Below are 16,890 nucleotides of genomic sequence, written 5' to 3'. Positions count from 1 at the left end.
CACCATGAGGGTGGTGGAACACTGGATCAGGTTGCCCAGGGAGGTGGTTGAGGTCCCATCCCTGGAGATACTCAAGGTCAGGCTTGACAAGACTCTGAGCAACCTGATCGAGTGGAGGATGTCTACAAAGGGACCAGGTGACTTTTGGAGGTCACTTTCAACCCAAACCATTCTATGATTTGAAGATAGTGGAGGCTGTGAGGGAGGGCTGGGAGTCTCCCACATCACACCAAGGTTTTAAGTTCACAGAAATCTGTACTGGATGCCAGCACCACAGAAAGGTGGTGAGGAGCAGCACTGGACAGAGGGAGACAAGAAGGTCAGGTGGTGGCATAGCAGGATACAATATTGCTCTGCCAGGCTGAGAAGAGGTGACAGCAGATCAGGCTCAGCCTTTGCTGTCTCATTTCTCATGCTGTTTGTCTCTGTTTCCTTGTTTCTTTAGGAGTTGTCAGAAATGGGTTTGGTTGTTTTTTTTTCTTTCTCTTTTTTCTTTTTTCTTTTTTCAACTCTGGTTTCTGAACTACTTAGGTTGGTTTGTCTGCTCTAGATGTCTAAAGTGCTTGACAAAAGTTGTGCTGATCTGAGCAGAAGGGAGCTGTGTTTTGATCCAAGAGTGCTGAAGAAGGTGGAGAAGAGGAGGTGAATGGCTTCTTGTATCCCACAGGTTCTGGATCACGACGTTCCAACAGAGGAGCCTGTCACCTTCCATTTCCTGGCCAAATTTTATCCTGAGAACGCAGAGGAGGAGCTGGTCCAGGAGATCACACAGCACTTGTTCTTCCTGCAGGTAGGAGCCATCTCAAAGCACTGGGAACCAACCCAAGGGTGCAGGAACCAGGATGAGCAGGAGTGCAAGAAGGCTCCAGGGTCAGAAAGTTCATCAGCAAAATGTGGATCCTCATTGCTGTGTTCACACCTTAAAGGGAAATCCTAAAATAAGTCAGAGATGATCTGTCTGGATGAAGCAGCCACAGATGCCCAGACCTGCAGAGCTCATCAAGTGGCTGTCATTAGGTGATTAGGTGATCTGTAACATTGCTGTGTGGAAGCTCAGGAGCTACCTGGAGCCCACCTCTGCAGGGCACAGGTGTCAGTTGTGCTGGGGGATGGTGCTGTTAGGTGAAGCAGGGCAGTTTCATCCTCCAGGACAGAGTGCAGATGACCTGTTAGCTGCTCAGGCTGTGCAGTGAGGTTCACCTCTTTGCAAAACAGCCTTTGGATAATTGGAGCAGAAGAAGAGCCCAGATGCACAGCTCCACCAGAGAGTGCAGAAGCAGAGGAGAAATCCAACAGTCCCACCTGCCCCAGTGACTTTGTGCCCTTATGTTAAGCACTTAGAAACTGGTGAACACAGATTGATAGAGTGGTTGGGATTGGAAGGCACCTTCAAGATCATCTAGCTCCAACCCCACTGCCATGGGCAGGGACCCATCTTCAGTCTCTTTTATTTAAAGGATGCAGGAAAAGTTGGGTCCTGAGGAAGCAGCTCAGGTGATAGTGTGGCAGCAGGGCTGCATGGCTGGTAACAAGGAGCTTCTGCTGCAGGAGCTCTCTTTCAGACAAGATCAATGTGATGAGCCTGTGTCCTATGAAGGGTTGTGGTTACAGGGAGCAGAGCAGTCCCAGCCAGGCCCCTGAGTACTTGTTGGGATGTTTCAGCTTCTCTGTGCCTGATCTTCTGAAGCCTCTAAAATTAATTCTGTGCTGCCATTTGGTGAGACCTGGCCAGGCTGGAGAGCTGGGCAGAGGAGAACCTCATGAAGTTCAACAAGGGCAAGCCTAGGGTCCTGCACCTGGGGAGGATCAACCCCCTGCACCAGCACAGGTGAGGGGTGACCTGCTGGGAAGCTGCTCTCTGGACCTGGGAGTGCTGGGGGACAGCAAGTTCATCAGTGAGCCAGCACTGTGCCCTCATGGCCAAGAAGGCAAATGGTCTCCTGGGGTGCATGAAGAAGAGCTGTGGCCAGCAGGTCAAGAGAGGTTCTCCTGCCCCTCTACCCTGCTCTGGTGGGGCCACATCTGGAGTCCTGGGTCCAGTTCTTGGCTCCCCAGCTCGAGAGAGACAGGGAGTCCAGTGGAGGCTCTAAAGATGTTGAGGAGCCTGGAGCATCTCTGTGAGGAGCAAAGGCTGAGAGCCCTGGGGCTGTTGAGCCTGGAGAAGAGCAGCCCCAGAGGGGATCTGATCAATGCTCAGCAAGAGCTAAAGGACCTGTGGGGGGCAAGAGGCTGGGGCCAGACTCCTGTCAGTGGTGTCCAGGGAATGGACAAGGGGCAGAGGGCACAAACTGGAAGCCAGGAGGTTCCATGTGAAGAGGAGGAGAAAGTTGTTTGGTGTGAGGGTGCTGGAGGCCTGGAGCAGGCTGCCCAGAGAGGTTGTGGAGTCTCCTTTTCTGGAGAGCTTCCAGTCCCCCCTGGCCATTGTGATGCTGGGCAAGCTGCTGTGGGTGCCCCTGCTTTAGCAGGGGGTTGGACTGGATGATCTCCAGAGGTCCTTTCCAACCTCTACCATGCTGGGGTTCTGTGAGAAATAAAATGAATTCAACAACCAGGTCAGAGCTGCACTTTGGTGGCACAGGTGGGGACTGTAGCAGCTCGGCACTAGCCCCTGAGATAGGGTTAAAGAAGCTTGAAGTGAGAGGATGTCCTTGTTATGGCTAGGCAGGCTCAGTGTTCTTCAGAACCTGTACATCCTGGACTGGATGAGGTCACTTCCAGCCCCCACCATGCTGGGTTTCTGTCATTCTTCAAAACAAATTCTAAAAATAAAGAAGAGACTCATGTTGTTTACATCAGAGTAGAGGCAGCCTGGGTTTGGATGCTCTTGGGATTATCACTGGAGGCTTCGGTGTGCCCTGCTCACCAACTTCTGGGCACTCCTCACTCTTGCAAGTTACCTTTGTTCTTTGTTGCTAAAAGATTTGCAAATGCAAAGTGTTGCTGTTTATTTCCAAGGCCTGTCTCAAGCACTAGGCTCTCCATAGAGCTATTTTTAAGTGTCCCATTTGCCTTGGGCTTTTATCCTTGATGAGGAGGAATGCTGTTGGCATCTTGGTAAAGGGAAATCAGGGAGGAAAAGCAGACAGAGCTGTGTTTTGTAAATGCAGAGTGGGACTTTTCTGCCAGGATTTGTGATGGTGAGAGGAGCCCAGGGCCCTGTAACATATCCAGGAAACAGGAGCACACCCACAAGCTGGGAAACTCTCCTGATTTTATCTTAATGCAGGAGAATCTCTTCTGTGATTATGCTGTAACCGACTCTGAGGCCTCAGAGCGTGTTAGGAGTTCAAATTGATGCTGCTGCATCTCTGTGACAATCCACTTAAGTCTCCCAGGAAATAGTATGGGGTTGTTATTTTCCATCTTCATTCAAGCAAATTGAGTGTGCAGACCCCAAACACACCAAACATGAGAGGTTTAATGTTTTAATGCACAGGAGCCAGGCAATGCAATGCCCTGGCTGTGGGGAGCAGCTCCTTGACTCTGCTGGGAGCCTGTGCAGGACCTTGCCTGCTGCTGACAGCCCTGCCAAGGAGGTGACCTGCAGCTGTCTTGGCTGCTAGTGAGGGATTCACCTCCAGCACAGGTGAGCACTGTCTCAGAAGGAGGCCTGGATCACAGCTCACAGGATGTTAGGGGTTGGAAGGTACCTCTGAAGGTCATTGAGTCCAACCCCCCTGCCAGAGCAGGACCAGAGAATCCAGCACAGGTCACACAGGAACACATCCAGATGGGGCTTGAAAGTCTCCACAGAAGGAGACTCCACAACCTCTCTGGGCAGCCTGTTCCAGTGCTCTGTGAGCCTCACAGTGAAGAAGTTCCTCCTCCTGTTGAGGTGGAACCTCCTGTGCTGCAGTTTTTCTCCATTGCCCCTTGTCCTATCCCAGGGTGCAGCTGAGCAGAGCCTGTCCCCTGCCTCTTGACCCCCAGCCCTCAGATATTTAGAAATATTTAATAAATCCTCTCTCAGTCTTTTCTCCAGACTAACCATGCCCAGGTCTCTCAGCCTCTCCTCACAGGGCACTGCTGCAGTCCCTTAATCATCCTGGTAGCTTTCCATTGGACTCTCTCCAACAGATCCCTGTCCCTCTTGTACTGATGAGCCCAGAACTGGATGTTCACACTCCAGATGTGGCCTCACCAAGGCAGAGCAGAGGGGGAGGAGAACCTCCCTAGATCTGCTGGACACACACTCCTCTTAATGCAGGATCCCATTTGCTTTCTTGGCCACAAGGGCACATTGCTGACCCATGGAGAATTTGTTATCCACCAGCACTCCCAGGTCCTTCTCCACAGAGCTGCTCTCCAGCAGATCATCTCCTAACCTGTCCTGATGCAGTTTATTCTTCCTTCCCAGATGCAGGACTCTGCACTTACCCTTGTTGAGCCTCATTAGGTTCCTCTCTGCCCAGCTCTCAGTCTGTCCAGGTCTTGCTGAATGGCCTTCAGGTGTATGGATATGGCAGGGCAAAACCTTTGTGTGCTCAGAGGCTCTTCTGCAGGCTGTTTTTTCATTCAGTGGCATGTAGAGATGTCCTCTCAGTCCACAGCTTGGGCCTTCAGAGGTTTTATCTCCATGTTCACATCCAAGACTTCCCCCACCACAACTTGCCTTTAGCAATGGGTCTGTCATGTTCCACAGCTGAATTTAGCTTTTCTCATCAACCTGTCTGCAAAAGGTGGCCTGTGAAAGCCTGAGCCCCTTCCTTTCCAAGCCACCAGAGACTTCCTGGGTTGTGCATTGTGATTAGTGGTGGGAAAATGGTTAACTGTGTGGCTGGCAGCTTGAGAGGAACCAAACTGCAGCTGTTTGCTGTGACAGTCATGCTCTGCACTGTTCCACCATATGAGTGTTATGTGTCTTTTGCTCATACCTGCAGGTGAAGAAGCAGATTTTGGATGAGAAGATCTACTGTCCTCCTGAAGCTTCTGTTCTGCTGGCCTCTTATGCTGTGCAAGCCAAGGTAGGAGCAGGGGCCTGCTGGTGACAGCAATGGGTTGACATCGTTCCTGGGAAGTGAGTTGCTTTGTGATACGCCCACTTCCCAAGGAAATTAAAGCTTGGGAAGGGAGGAGGACCACACCAGCACCTGTTCCTTCTTCATGCTTCTGGTTCCTGGCTGCCTTCAGGCCTTGGACAGGCTTTTGCTTTCTCTTTCCAGGACTCCTTAGCAAGGGTTGAGCTCACGAGCTACAGTGCTTGCTCAAGTGTGCCTTAACTGCTGAAGCAGGTGAATTCCCCAGCCGATGGCTCTTTTGGATCTTCTCCCTGCTCTTGCCATTATAGCCAGAGGCAAAGCAGCCATGGGACTCCCAGCTCTGCTGCTTCCCCAGGATACTTATCAGTGTGGTTGCTGCTTCATTCTGAGCTCTCCAGCTTGGCACCTAAATGTTATTGCAGTGTTTAAAAGCTCTTCCTGGTTTCTCCCTTGATCCTGGGTTTGATCCTGGTTGTTTGGCCTTGCTAGCCAGAGTTAAAACTCAGTGGTGGTGAAGTTCCTCTCATTCTTTGACTGACTGCTGCCCAGAATCAGTGTTTTGCTGAGGGACTGTTTTCCATTCTGGAGCACACAGCCTTGGACAGCTTGGAGCAGCCTGCAGCAGAGGGACTCCTGGGGCAGAGATTGCAGCCTGAGCTTTGGAAGTAGGAACATTCTGGCAGGAGCTGAAGTGATGTATCCCTGGGTATGCCCAGCATGTGCTGTTGCTCAGCTAAGGAGCTGTTTAGCAAATCTCCAGCTCATCTGTGTGGAGTTAATGTATTTGAGAAAGGAGTGACTGGAGCCCCCGTGGTAGCCCAGCCGCGTTACCGCCACAGCTCCTGCTTGTCTGACTCTCTGGGAGTGAGCTTTAGGGAGCTCTTGTGGCTCACAGGACCACAGGCTGGTGGCCATGCCTGGGGTCCAGTCCACCTGCCTGTCCTTGAGGAGCAGTTAGGAGAAGGAGGGTGGCTCTGATCTGAGACCACCTCAGCTAAGAAGGGCAGGAGAGAGGATTTGACTCTGCTGAGGGGCTTTTCAGCCTGGTTTTCCAACCAGTCTGATAGGAAACAGAGACCAGTTCTTAGCTTTTCACCATCACACAGAATCACAGAAGGTTAGGGGTTGGATGGGACCTCTAGAGATCATCCAGTCCAACCCCCCTGCCAAGCAGGATCTCCTAGGGCAGGTCACACAGGAACACCTCCTGGTGGGTATGGAAAGTCTCCAGAGAAAGGAGACTCCACAACCTCTCTGGGCAGCCTGCTCCAAGGCTCCAGCACCCTCACACCAAAGAAGTTTCTCCTCATGTTGAGGTGGAACTTGCTGGCTTCCAGCTTATCCCCATTGTTCCTTGTCCTATCACTGAGCACCTCCAAGAAGAGCCTGGCACCTTCATCTTGACATCCACCCCTCAGATATTTATAGACATTGATAAGATCCCCTCTCAGCTTTCTCTTCTCCAGACTAACCAGCCCCAGGTCTCTCAGTCTTTCTCCATAGCAGAGATGTTCAAATCCCTTCATCATTCTTGTAGCCTCCTTTGGACTCTCTCCAGTAGATCCCTGTCTCTCTGGAATTGGGGAGCCCAACACTGGATACAGTATTTCAAAATGCCAGTTTGGAAGGGACCCTAAGGATCATCTGGTCCAAACTTTCTAGGTGACAGCACAGTTGCAATGAGCTGCAACTCTGTCAGCACCCTGTCAAGCTGACTCTTCAAACTGTCCAGTGTAGAGGACTCCACTGCTTCCCTTGGGAGATGATTCCAGTGTCCAGCTGTTCTCATGGGAAAACATCTCTTCTGCAGTCCAATGGGAACCTCCCCAGCAGTAACTTGGCCCCATCACCCCTTGTCTTCTCCAGGGGACTTCTTGGAAAAAGGGAGTCCCCATCCTCCTGGTAGCTGCTGGTCCATGGTAATAAGGTCTCCCCTCAGCCTTCTCTTCTCCAAGCTGAACCCTGCTTTTTTTCCATGTGCTGTACACTCTTCCTCACAACCCTTTGGCCCATGCCCCTTTGTCTGAGTGCAGCAGTGCTCTGTGATGAGGAATGTTTGAATTTACTAGAGGAAAAAAAAAAGCTGTTTTCTCATCATCACACTCTTGCTGAATCCATGTCTTATGGGAGAGCCTCATCAGGCAGGGGAAGCCAGGCTGCTGTCAGAGATGTTGGTGCCTGTGTGAAAGGTTCCTCACTCTGCCTCTCCTGCCTGAGCAAACACTCAGCTGGCTTCTTCCTCCCCTGACCTGCTGCGCTGAGGGGACCTTGGGGATGACGTTTCCCTGCTGCCAAAAAGGAATAAACTGTTAGGTAAATATTGAGTGTGATTAGTTCTTGGCTGTGACAGCTCCTGCCTGTGCCACTGGGAAGAGGTTGTGACTTGGTACAGGACTCTTGTGCTGTCCTCTTGCTCTCCTGGCAGCTCGGCGCTCACCTTGCACTCGATGGCATCCTTGACGTGCTCGACACTGGGTCAGCTGGAGGAGATCAGCTGGAGGCAGAGCAGGTCTGACCTTGAATGTCTTGATTCTGCACAGAGATTGTGGAGGAATGGTAGAATCACAGAGTCATGAAGGTTGGAAAAGACCTCCATGATCATCGAGTCCAAGCATTGACCCAGCACTGCCAGGGCACCCCCAAACTATGGCCCTCAGCACCACATCTACAGCGCTTAGAAACCCCTCCAGGGATGGGGACTTCAGCACTGCCCTGGGCCAGGCCTTGAAAACCCTTTTGGGGGAAGAAATTATTCTTCATGTCTAACCTACATCTCCACTGGAGCAATGTGAAGCCATTTCCTCTTGTCTGACCCCTACCTGGCTCCAGGCTCCTTTCAGGGAGTTGTAGAGAGCCAGAAGGTCTCCTCTCAGCCTCCTTTTCTCCATGCTGAACAATTGCTGTTTCCTTAGCCACTCCTCACTGGACTTGTTCACCAGCCCCTTCACCAGCTTTGCTGCCCTTCTTCTCTTGGATGTGCTGTACCAGGCATCACTTCGCCTTGCTGCCCCTCTGGCCAGTTTCCCCTTTTGCTTTTTGTTTCAGCAAAAGAGGAGGCTGAAAGCACATCTTTGGTACTGGGCTGGGAAGAAAGATGTTTCAGGTCATCTTCTTGTAGTTAAATAGGATAATGATGTCCTGTCTGGACAAGAAAGTGGCCACTGAGCACAGTAATTTCCCTAATAACAAGGTGATTTGCATGATTAGGAGCATAATAGCCTGACACAGTGATGTGCTTGCAGCTAGGTGATGGACAGCCGGGTTGGGTCCTCCTGTTGCTGCATGCTGCAATAGGAAAGGAAGCTCCTGGGTCATAGAAGTAAAAGCTTCTTTATTTCTGTATCATTGTTCATTTGGGAAAATCACTCTTTTCTCCCCTCCAGCCCTGCCTGCAACCCACCCACGCTGCCTCCAGATGATGGAGTTCAGGTTTTAAATAGCTGGAAGGGACGTGGGATCTGCTGAACAAAGTGTCCTGGCAGGAAATGGTATCAGCCAGGGAGTTCTTGCCCCCTAAATGCAGATCATTGCCATGCTGCAGCCCTCTCAGCGCCTCACATCTTGCAGCATTAGCAAAGGACTCTTCTATTTTTGGGGTTTCCCCCAAATAAACAACATTTGGGGTGTCATAGAGGCAGAGCCTGCCTGGGTTTCTCCAGAGCGACATGAGGCAGGTGTGTGTGAGGTGAAAGCAGTCTCCAATGGTAACCATGAGAGGTGATGCTGCAGGTCAGATACAGGAGCTGAGGTTCCCTGAATGTTCTGAAGTAATGGTTGAATTGAAAAGGTCTTTAAAAGTGTGTGTGAGAGACAAGGAACTACTGGAGAGAGTCCAGTGGAGGCTCCAAAGATGCTGAGGGGCCTGGAGCATCTCTGTGAGGAGGAAAGGCTGAGAGCCCTGGGGCTATTGAGCCTGCAGAAGAGCAGCCCCAGAGGGGATCTGATCAATGCTCAGCAAGAGATAAAGGACCTGTGGGGGGCAAGAGGCTGGGGCTGGACTCTTGTCAGTGGTGCCTAGGGACAGGCCAAGGGGCAGTGGGCACAAACTGGAAGCCAGGAGGTTCCATGTGAAGAGGAGGAGAAAGTTGTTTGTTGTGAGGGTGCTGGAGGCCTGGAGCAGGCTGCCCAGAGAGGTTGTGGAGTCTCCTTTTCTGGAGAGCTTCCAACCCCTCCTGGCCATTGTGCTCCTGGGCAAGCTGCTGTGGGTGCCCTGCTTTAGCAGGGGGGTTGGACCTGGATGATCTCCAGAGGTCCCTTCCAAGCCCCACCACACTGGGGTTGTGTGACTTGTTTGAGCCAACACATCCTGTGCTGCTGGAGCCCTGTGTTCAGCTCTGACTTGTGAATCATTGATGCTCTCCTCCCCACTCCCGCTTGGCGCCAGCCTTCCTTTGGGACTCGGCAATATTTTACACCACATGAAAATCACTTAATCCAGGCTTAGCCCTGGATCTCCACGGTGGATCACCACAGAAAAACCTCATGTTAAGCCTGGTTTGCTGTTATTTTCATCAGCTGAAAGTGATTTTGTTTCTGCCTCCCCAAGGTTATCGGAGCTGTTTCCTTTGCCGGCACCGCTCCCTTTTGATGTGGGCTCAAGGGACATACACCTGCAATGTGCTGCTCTCTGAGGAGCCCTGAACATCTGTAGACCTTGGAAGATAGGCAGTTTCCTGCTGCTCAGCACCCTCCTGAATGAAATCCGGGGTGGTTTTGTTAAATTAATTGGCAGTCTGGGTTGATGTTGATTGTTCTTTCCTTCCCACCTTGTCTCTGAATCAATATTTGCATCTTTAATCCCCGCTGGCAGGGCTGTGGAGGGGATGTGTGTGGAGACTTGTGATGCTGAGCTCTGCTTTTAGCGTGTAGCAGGCTCGTTCTGCTGTTGAAAGCAGGCTTCTTAGAGAGGTTTCCTGCCTTTATTTCACCCTGTGTGTCTGGGGCTTGGCTTTAAAAACTATCCCCCACCCTGCGTTGTGCCTCCTGAGCGCAGGCTCCTGAGGAGAGCAGGAGGGGAGGGCTGTGTCCCTGGCAGGAGAAGTGACTTGAGCAAAGGTCACTGTGTCTGGTGTGATCAGACAGCCTTGCTGCAGCAGCCCTGTTCAGCAGGTGAATGAAAATGGCAGGATTTTGTCTACGTGCCTCATGTCCCTTCTCCTCCTCTCCTGAGCTGCTGCTTCCTGGCAGCCTCCTGTCCTCGCAGCCTGTGTGCCCAGAGGCACCACAGAGACAGGAAGCTCTCCAGCCTCTTCATGAGAGGTTTCACTTCTCATTCACTTTCTCTGCTGCCAATCTAAACAAACACCACTTAATTACTGCAGCACTTAACAAACCTGGATTTCAGCACTCAGTTGAGTGACAGACCAGACCTTCTCTGGGGCAGAGAAGCCAACATCTGCCTGTGAGGAGGCTGCCAGACTCTGGAGATTTCAGGTTTCTTCATTAGGGTGGTGAGCAGAGGAGCCACAAGAAGCCTCACCCTGCTACTGGGATTGAGCAGTCTGTGGGGACAGGGCTTTGTCCATGTCTTGGTTCCCTGTCCCTGCTGGAGGGCAAGGAGCTCTTGAGAAGAGAAGAATGGAGAGGTGCTGGGCCAGCTCATTTCAACTGTGCTGCTACCTAGAAAGGTTGGACCAGATCATCCTTAGGGTCCCTTCCAAACTGGCCGAGTGTTGGGCTCCCCAATTCCAGAAAGACAGGGATCTACTGGAGAGAGTCCAAATGAGGCTACAAGGATGATGAAGGGATTTGAACATCTCTGCTATGGAGAAAGACTGAGAGCTCTGGGGCTAATTAGACTGGAGAGGAGAAAGCTGAGAGGGGACCTTATCAATGTCTATAAATATCTGAGGGGTGGGTGTCAAGATACAGCTGCCAGCCTCTGTTTGGTGGTGCCCAGTGATAGGACAAGGAACAATGGGGACAAGCTGGAAGCCAGCAAGTTCCACCTCAACATGAGGAGAAACTTCTTTGGTGTGAGGGTGCTGGAGCCTTGGAGAAGGCTGCCCAGAGAGGTTGTGGAGTCTCCTTCTCTGGAGACTTTCCATACCCACCAGGAGGTGTTCCTGTGTGACCTGCCCTAGGAGATCCTGCTTTGGCAGTGGGGTTGGTCCAAATGATCTCTGGAGGTCCCTTGCAAAGCCTAACATTCTATGACTCTGTGACCTCTCAGCTGTAGAGTCTTACCCTGCACTGGAGGAAGCATTTTCTAGGCACCAGAATTAGAGTAGGATAGAATTGTTGGGCTGAAAGGGACCTACAGTGCTTATCTAGTCCAGCTGGTGGTCATCATCTGATGGTGATCTGATGGTGGGCATCAACTGACAGTGGACATCAGCTAATGGCAGGCATCAAATGATGGTGAACATCAGCTCATGGTGGACATCCACCTCAAAGTGGACATCCAGCTCACAATGGACATCAACTGATGGTGGGAAGCTTTCTCCTGCTCCCCACTCTGCTGCCTGAGCAGAAGGAGGCTGTTAGTTTCTATCAGCGATCAAATGACAAAGGAAATGTGGTTGTGAAATTTGCCAAGCAGTGAGTGTTCTCTGCTCTGCAAGGGGAAGGGTGGAAGCAGGCTGCCTCTGCTGTCTGCTCAAGGGGTGGATGTCTAAGGGTGAAGAAGGGTTTCAGTGTCTGCTGCTGTTAACATGGGGTGGGCACAATGTCTGTGCTTCCTTCCAGTACGGTGATTATGATCCCAACGTCCATAAAAGAGGCTTCCTGGCACAAGAGGAGCTGCTTCCAAAGCGGGTAAGAAGCTTGGCTGAGTGGAGGAGTTGGTGTCCAGGCCTTGGTGCTGGTTGGTGTAACAGAGCCCTTCACAGGGGTCTTTGTGGCACTGGGGGCAGGGTGCCCCTGCTTCCCTTCCCTTGGGCTTCCTTAACAATCCAAAAGGGGAGGGGAGTTCAGCCTCTTTCAGGGCAAGCCCTGGTATCAATCCAGGCTGGGGGATGAAGGGCTGAAGAGCAGCTCTGAGGAGAAGGACTTGGGGATGCTGCGGGGTGAAAAGCTGGATGTGATCCAGCACTGAACACTGCCAGCCCAGAGCCAGCCCTATCCTGGGCTGATCCCCAGCAGTGTGGGCAGCAGGGGCAGGGAGGGGATTCTGCTCCTCTGCTGTGCTCTGCTCTGCTGAGACCCCCCCTGCAGTGCTGGGGCCAGCTCTGGAGTCCTCAGGCACAGACAGGGACCTGTTGGATCGGGGCCAGAGGAGGCCACAGCAATGCTGGGAGGCCAGGCGAGGAAAGAGTTGGGCTTGTTCAGCCTGGAGAAGAGAAGGCTCCAGGGAGACCTTCTGGTGGTCTTTCAGTGCTGAAAAGGCTGAACAGAAAGGTGGGGAGTGACTTTTGAGCAGGGCCTGTTGTGCCAGGACAAGGGGTGGTGGTTTGAAACTTGAAGAGGGAGCTTGAGAGTGGAGAGAAGGGAGAAATGTTTGATATTGAGGGTGGTGAGAGCCTGTCCCAGGCTGCCCAGGGAGGTGGGAGATGCCCTATGGATGGAACCATTGCAGGTGAGGTTGTTTGTGGCTCTGAGCAACCTGCTCTAGTTTGAGGTGTACCTGCTGACTGCAAGGGGGTTGGACTGGATGACCTTTACAGGTCCCTTCCAACCCAAACCAGTCTGTGGTTCTATGATATTTCAGTAAAACCAGAACCAAATGTTTTCTCTCTTCATGGCTTCATCCTCCCTGGTTCCTTCATGATGGCCTGTCTACTTGGGAGGGTTGAGTTAGCTCTGGGCAAAGCAGACCACAAGGCTGAGTGGAATGCTGCCCATTACCAGGTGGGACATGGTTCTGGGCAAGGGTTGCTTGGGGCTTGCTTGCTGGCTAAGGAGACAGTGACAGGAGCAGCAGTGTGACCTACTCTCTCTTTCCACGTTTCTCAGGTGATAAACCTGTACCAGATGACTCCAGAGATGTGGGAGGAAAGGATCACAGCCTGGTATGCTGAGCACCGGGGCAGAGCCAGGTGAGTGTGAACTGTGGTGGTGGGTTAGGGTCAATCCTTTCCCCTGAAGAAGAGTCACCAGGGTTTGGGGAGCCTGGGCAGGGAATGGAAGAGCTCTGCTGACAGCAGGGTTAAGCCAGCACACCTCTGTAGCAGGCTTCTGAAGAGCAAAAGGTGGCTCTGCATGACCCTCGGAAACCAGTGGGGTTCTTGAGAGAGTTCAGGATGGGTGCTCACGAAGGAACCACCTACACAGGAGAAGGGAGGGCTTCAGGCTGCTTTTTGGGCCAGGGAAAGAAAGGAAGATTCAGACTGATGAGGCCTTGTGTCCTCAGGTGGTGAAACCCTCCCTGGGGGTGGATGAGCCTGAAGCCATAGCTCTATAATGGGGGCCTCCCAGCAAGGGGTCTCCTGTTTGTGCTGGAGGGACTGGGGGATGGACTGGGCAGGGCTTGGAGCACAGCATCTCTCCAGGCAGGCACCAGCAGCAGCCATTAAGATGCTTGTGAGCTGCAGAGTGGGATTTGCTCTTGGGCTTTATTGATCCTGCCAGCAAAGACAGGCTTGACCTGTGTGATAGCATCAGTCCAGGCTTTAAACCCTTCTGAGTGCTGAGGATCAGCAGGAGCAGCTGTGTGTCTCTCTCTGATCCTACCAAGTGTTATAAAGCTGCCTGTTCTTTGACAGAGATGAAGCTGAGATGGAGTATTTGAAGATAGCTCAGGACCTGGAGATGTATGGAGTCAACTATTTTGCAATTAGGGTGAGTGCAGGCTGTGGGTCATGTTTTCCTGCTGGTGTGGCTGTCTTCTATTAGTCTCCATCCTTTTGAGTGGCTGTGAGGTGGGAGGAGTGGACTGTCAGAGGGGTCAGCAGAGCTGGCTTTGGAGGGACCAGCAGAGGTGGCTTTGGAGGGACCAGCAGAGCTGGCTTTGGAGGGACAAACAGAGCTGGCTTTGGAGGGACCAGCAGAGCTGGCTTTGGAGGGACAAACAGAGCTGGCTTTGGAGGGACCAGCAGAGGTGGCTTTGGAGGGACCAACAGAGGTGGCTTTGGAGGGACCAACAGAGGTGGCTTTGGATGGGCCAGCAGAGGTGGCTTTGGAGGGACAAACAGAGCTGGCTTTGGAGGGACCAGCAGAGGTGGCTTTGGAGGGACCAACAGAGCTGGCTTTGGAGGGACCCAACAGAGCTGGCTTTGGAGGGACCAGCAGAGGTGGCTTTGGAGGGACCCAACAGAGCTGGCTTTGGAGGGACCAACAGGGTGGCTTTGGAGGGACCAACAGAGGTGGCTTTGGAGGGACCCAACAGAACTGGCTTTGGAGGGACCCAACAGAGCTGGCTTTGGAGGGACCAACAGAGGTGGCTTTGGAGGGGCCAAGAGAGCTGGCTTTGGAGGGGCCAGCAGAGGTGGCAGATGGCTGCCAGGGAGGCAGAAGCTCTTCTAACACACCACAGTGTTAGGGGGCACTGCTCAGGGCTGGTGGATGATGCTAACAGTGGTCCATGTCAGACCTTCTGAAGGGATTTCTGCTCTTTTTCTTTTCTTTAGAATAAAAAAGGCACTGAGCTGCTCCTTGGAGTTGATGCCTTAGGCCTTCACATCTATGACCCAGACAACAGGCTGACCCCCAAAATCTCCTTCCCATGGAACGAGATCCGGAACATCTCATACAGTGATAAAGAGGTATGGAGACATCTCCCCCTGCCCTGAGAGCAAGGAGAACTCCACTGTGCCTTCCAGTGGTTTCTCTCAGGTGTGCTGGCTGTCACCAGCTTACCTAAGGGCAGCTCAGCTTCTCCAGTCACAACCTTCTGAGCTTTTTCAGGAGTTGGCTGTGCAAGGGGTCAGCTGGGAGCTGTTCTCCTGGGTTTCAGAGAGTGTTCAAACCCTCTGTGGAAGGTTTCCAGTGAATCAAAATTGCTGTCCATGTGATTAAGGTAAAGATCAGAGTTCAGAAGCTGAGACCTCTGCTTTGTTTGGTATATTATGGACTACAGTGAGGTTATTCCTGGCCAGAAGACCTCTTGCCATGTCAGTACTTCATCCTTCAGTGCCTAGGCTGCCAGGCTTGGACTAACACTGAATCCTTTTAGGAAGTTGAGTAATTTAAGCATTCTATTGGATAGATATTTTGGCAATGCAGAATGTAAATGCCACAGCATTCCAGCATGGTGGGGGTTGGAAGGGACCTCTGGAGATCATCCAGTCCACAGCAGCTTGCCCAGGATCACAGTAGCTGGGTGACTTTGGAATCTCTCCAGAGAAGGAGACTCCACAACCTCTCTGGACAGCCTGCTCCAGAGCTCTAGCACCTTCACATCACAGAAGCTTCTCCTCATGCTCAAATGGAACCTCCTGGGTTCCAGTTTGTGCCCATTGCCCCTTGTCCTATCCCTGGGCACCACTGCCAAGAGCCTGGCCCTATCCTCTTGCCCTCCACAGCCCTCTTGCTGAGCATTGATCAGATCTCCTTTGGGGCTGCTCTTCTCCAAGCTCAACAGCCCCAGGGCTCTCATCCTTTCCTCCTCAGAGATGCTGCAGGCCTCTCAGCATCTGGACTCTCTCCAGCACTTCTCTGCCTCTCCCATATCTCTTCAGAAGAGAAATCTTCTCAATGGTTGGCCACCAAACCTAGTTGGGACCAGTGGTGAGGTGGGCTGTGAGGGGAAGCTGGGTTGCTCAGTTTTCAGTTGTGAGAGCAGCTCAACACTGCCTTCATGATAAGGAAGCAAATGATCTTGTTAATTAAAAATTGCTTCCCTATTGAAACAAGATCCTGATCAAGGGAAGAGCTGAAGGTTCCTCCTCAGCTGCGTTCATGGCATGTCTTGTCGAGTTTTATAAGCAGTAAAACTGTGCTGAAATTCTCCTCACTTTTTTTGTTCCTTAAAAACAAAAGAGCTTCACAGAGCTTGCAGGGCAGCCCTGGCTGCTGGCTGTCAGAGGCTCTCCTGCCTGTGGCAGAGCAGTGCAGTGGAGTCACAGAATCACAGAATGGCTTACGTTGGAAGGGACCTCAGAGCTCATCTACTCCAACCTCTCTGCCATGGGCAGGGACACCTCTCAACTCGACTTGGGTGCTCAAGGACTCAACCAGCCTGGCTTGAACACCTCCAGGGAGGGGACATCCACAGCCTCTCTGGGCAACCCATTCCAGAATCTCACCACCTTTGTACTGAAGAACTTCTTCCTAAGGTCCAGTCTAATCCTGCTCTCCTTCAGCTTCAAACCATTCCCCCTTGTCCTGTCTCCAGACACCCTCATGAAAAGTCCCTCTGCAGCCTTCCTGCAGGTTCCCTTCAGTATTGGAAGGCAGCTCTGAGGGCCCCCTGGAGTCTTCTCTTCTCCAGGTCAAACAGCCCCAGGAAGGTTTTGGCTCAGGCATTGCTGCACAAGCTCCAGGCCTTGAGGTGAGACTCTAACAGAGCTTTCTCCTGGAGCAGCAGACTGCCAGCTTCCATCAGGTCAATCATCTGTGTGAGGAGTGGCCACAAGTAGACCTGACCTAATAGTGCCCAGCTTGGTATCTGGGTCTGGCAGCCTCATTGGCACCAGAGGGGGTTTTAATCTGCCCTGACAGAGATGGACTGGTCAGGAGGAACTGGAGTCCACCTCCAGCAGTATTTCTGCTGTTGCTTTCAGTGACTGATGGGGGTTGTGCTGGAGCCCCAAGGGATGCTCACACCTGTCTGCCTGCTCTTAGAGATGTGCTCTTAAACTGCCAAGAGGAAGCACTGCCAGGGCACGTGGTGCTGAGCCCTTTCCTGGCAGCACAGCACGATGACAAATGGACCTGCTCTAATGGGCACAGACTGCCTGCTTCTGAGCTGCCTCCTCAGCCTTCCTCCTGTGGCCTTCTGCAAACGTGGGGTGGAGGAACACTCCAGCTCCTCAGACATCCTTTTGGTAGTTCAGAGTCTGCTCTCTATCTGTCCCACAGGTCTTGAGTCTGG

At 52.2% G+C, this 16,890-nt stretch overlaps 1 protein-coding gene across 2 annotated transcripts in view; it reads left to right on the top strand.

Annotated features, from left to right (window-relative positions):
• NF2 (NF2, moesin-ezrin-radixin like (MERLIN) tumor suppressor) overlaps window positions 1-16,890 on the top strand; it is a 74,729-nt gene that overhangs the window by 22,363 nt on the left and 35,476 nt on the right. For both annotated transcript variants that reach the window (XM_054392978.1, XM_054392977.1), the window contains exons 3-8: window positions 668-790; window positions 4,881-4,964; window positions 11,667-11,735; window positions 12,873-12,955; window positions 13,622-13,697; window positions 14,486-14,620. In XM_054392978.1, the coding sequence (XP_054248953.1) occupies window positions 668-790; window positions 4,881-4,964; window positions 11,667-11,735; window positions 12,873-12,955; window positions 13,622-13,697; window positions 14,486-14,620 (570 nt within the window). The remainder of the gene's footprint in view (window positions 1-667; window positions 791-4,880; window positions 4,965-11,666; window positions 11,736-12,872; window positions 12,956-13,621; window positions 13,698-14,485; window positions 14,621-16,890) is intronic.

Source organism: Indicator indicator, chromosome 26 (genome assembly GCF_027791375.1).
Source record: "Indicator indicator isolate 239-I01 chromosome 26, UM_Iind_1.1, whole genome shotgun sequence".
Lineage (NCBI taxonomy): Eukaryota > Metazoa > Chordata > Aves > Piciformes > Indicatoridae > Indicator > Indicator indicator.
This window is presented reverse-complemented; position numbering and strand designations above follow the sequence as displayed.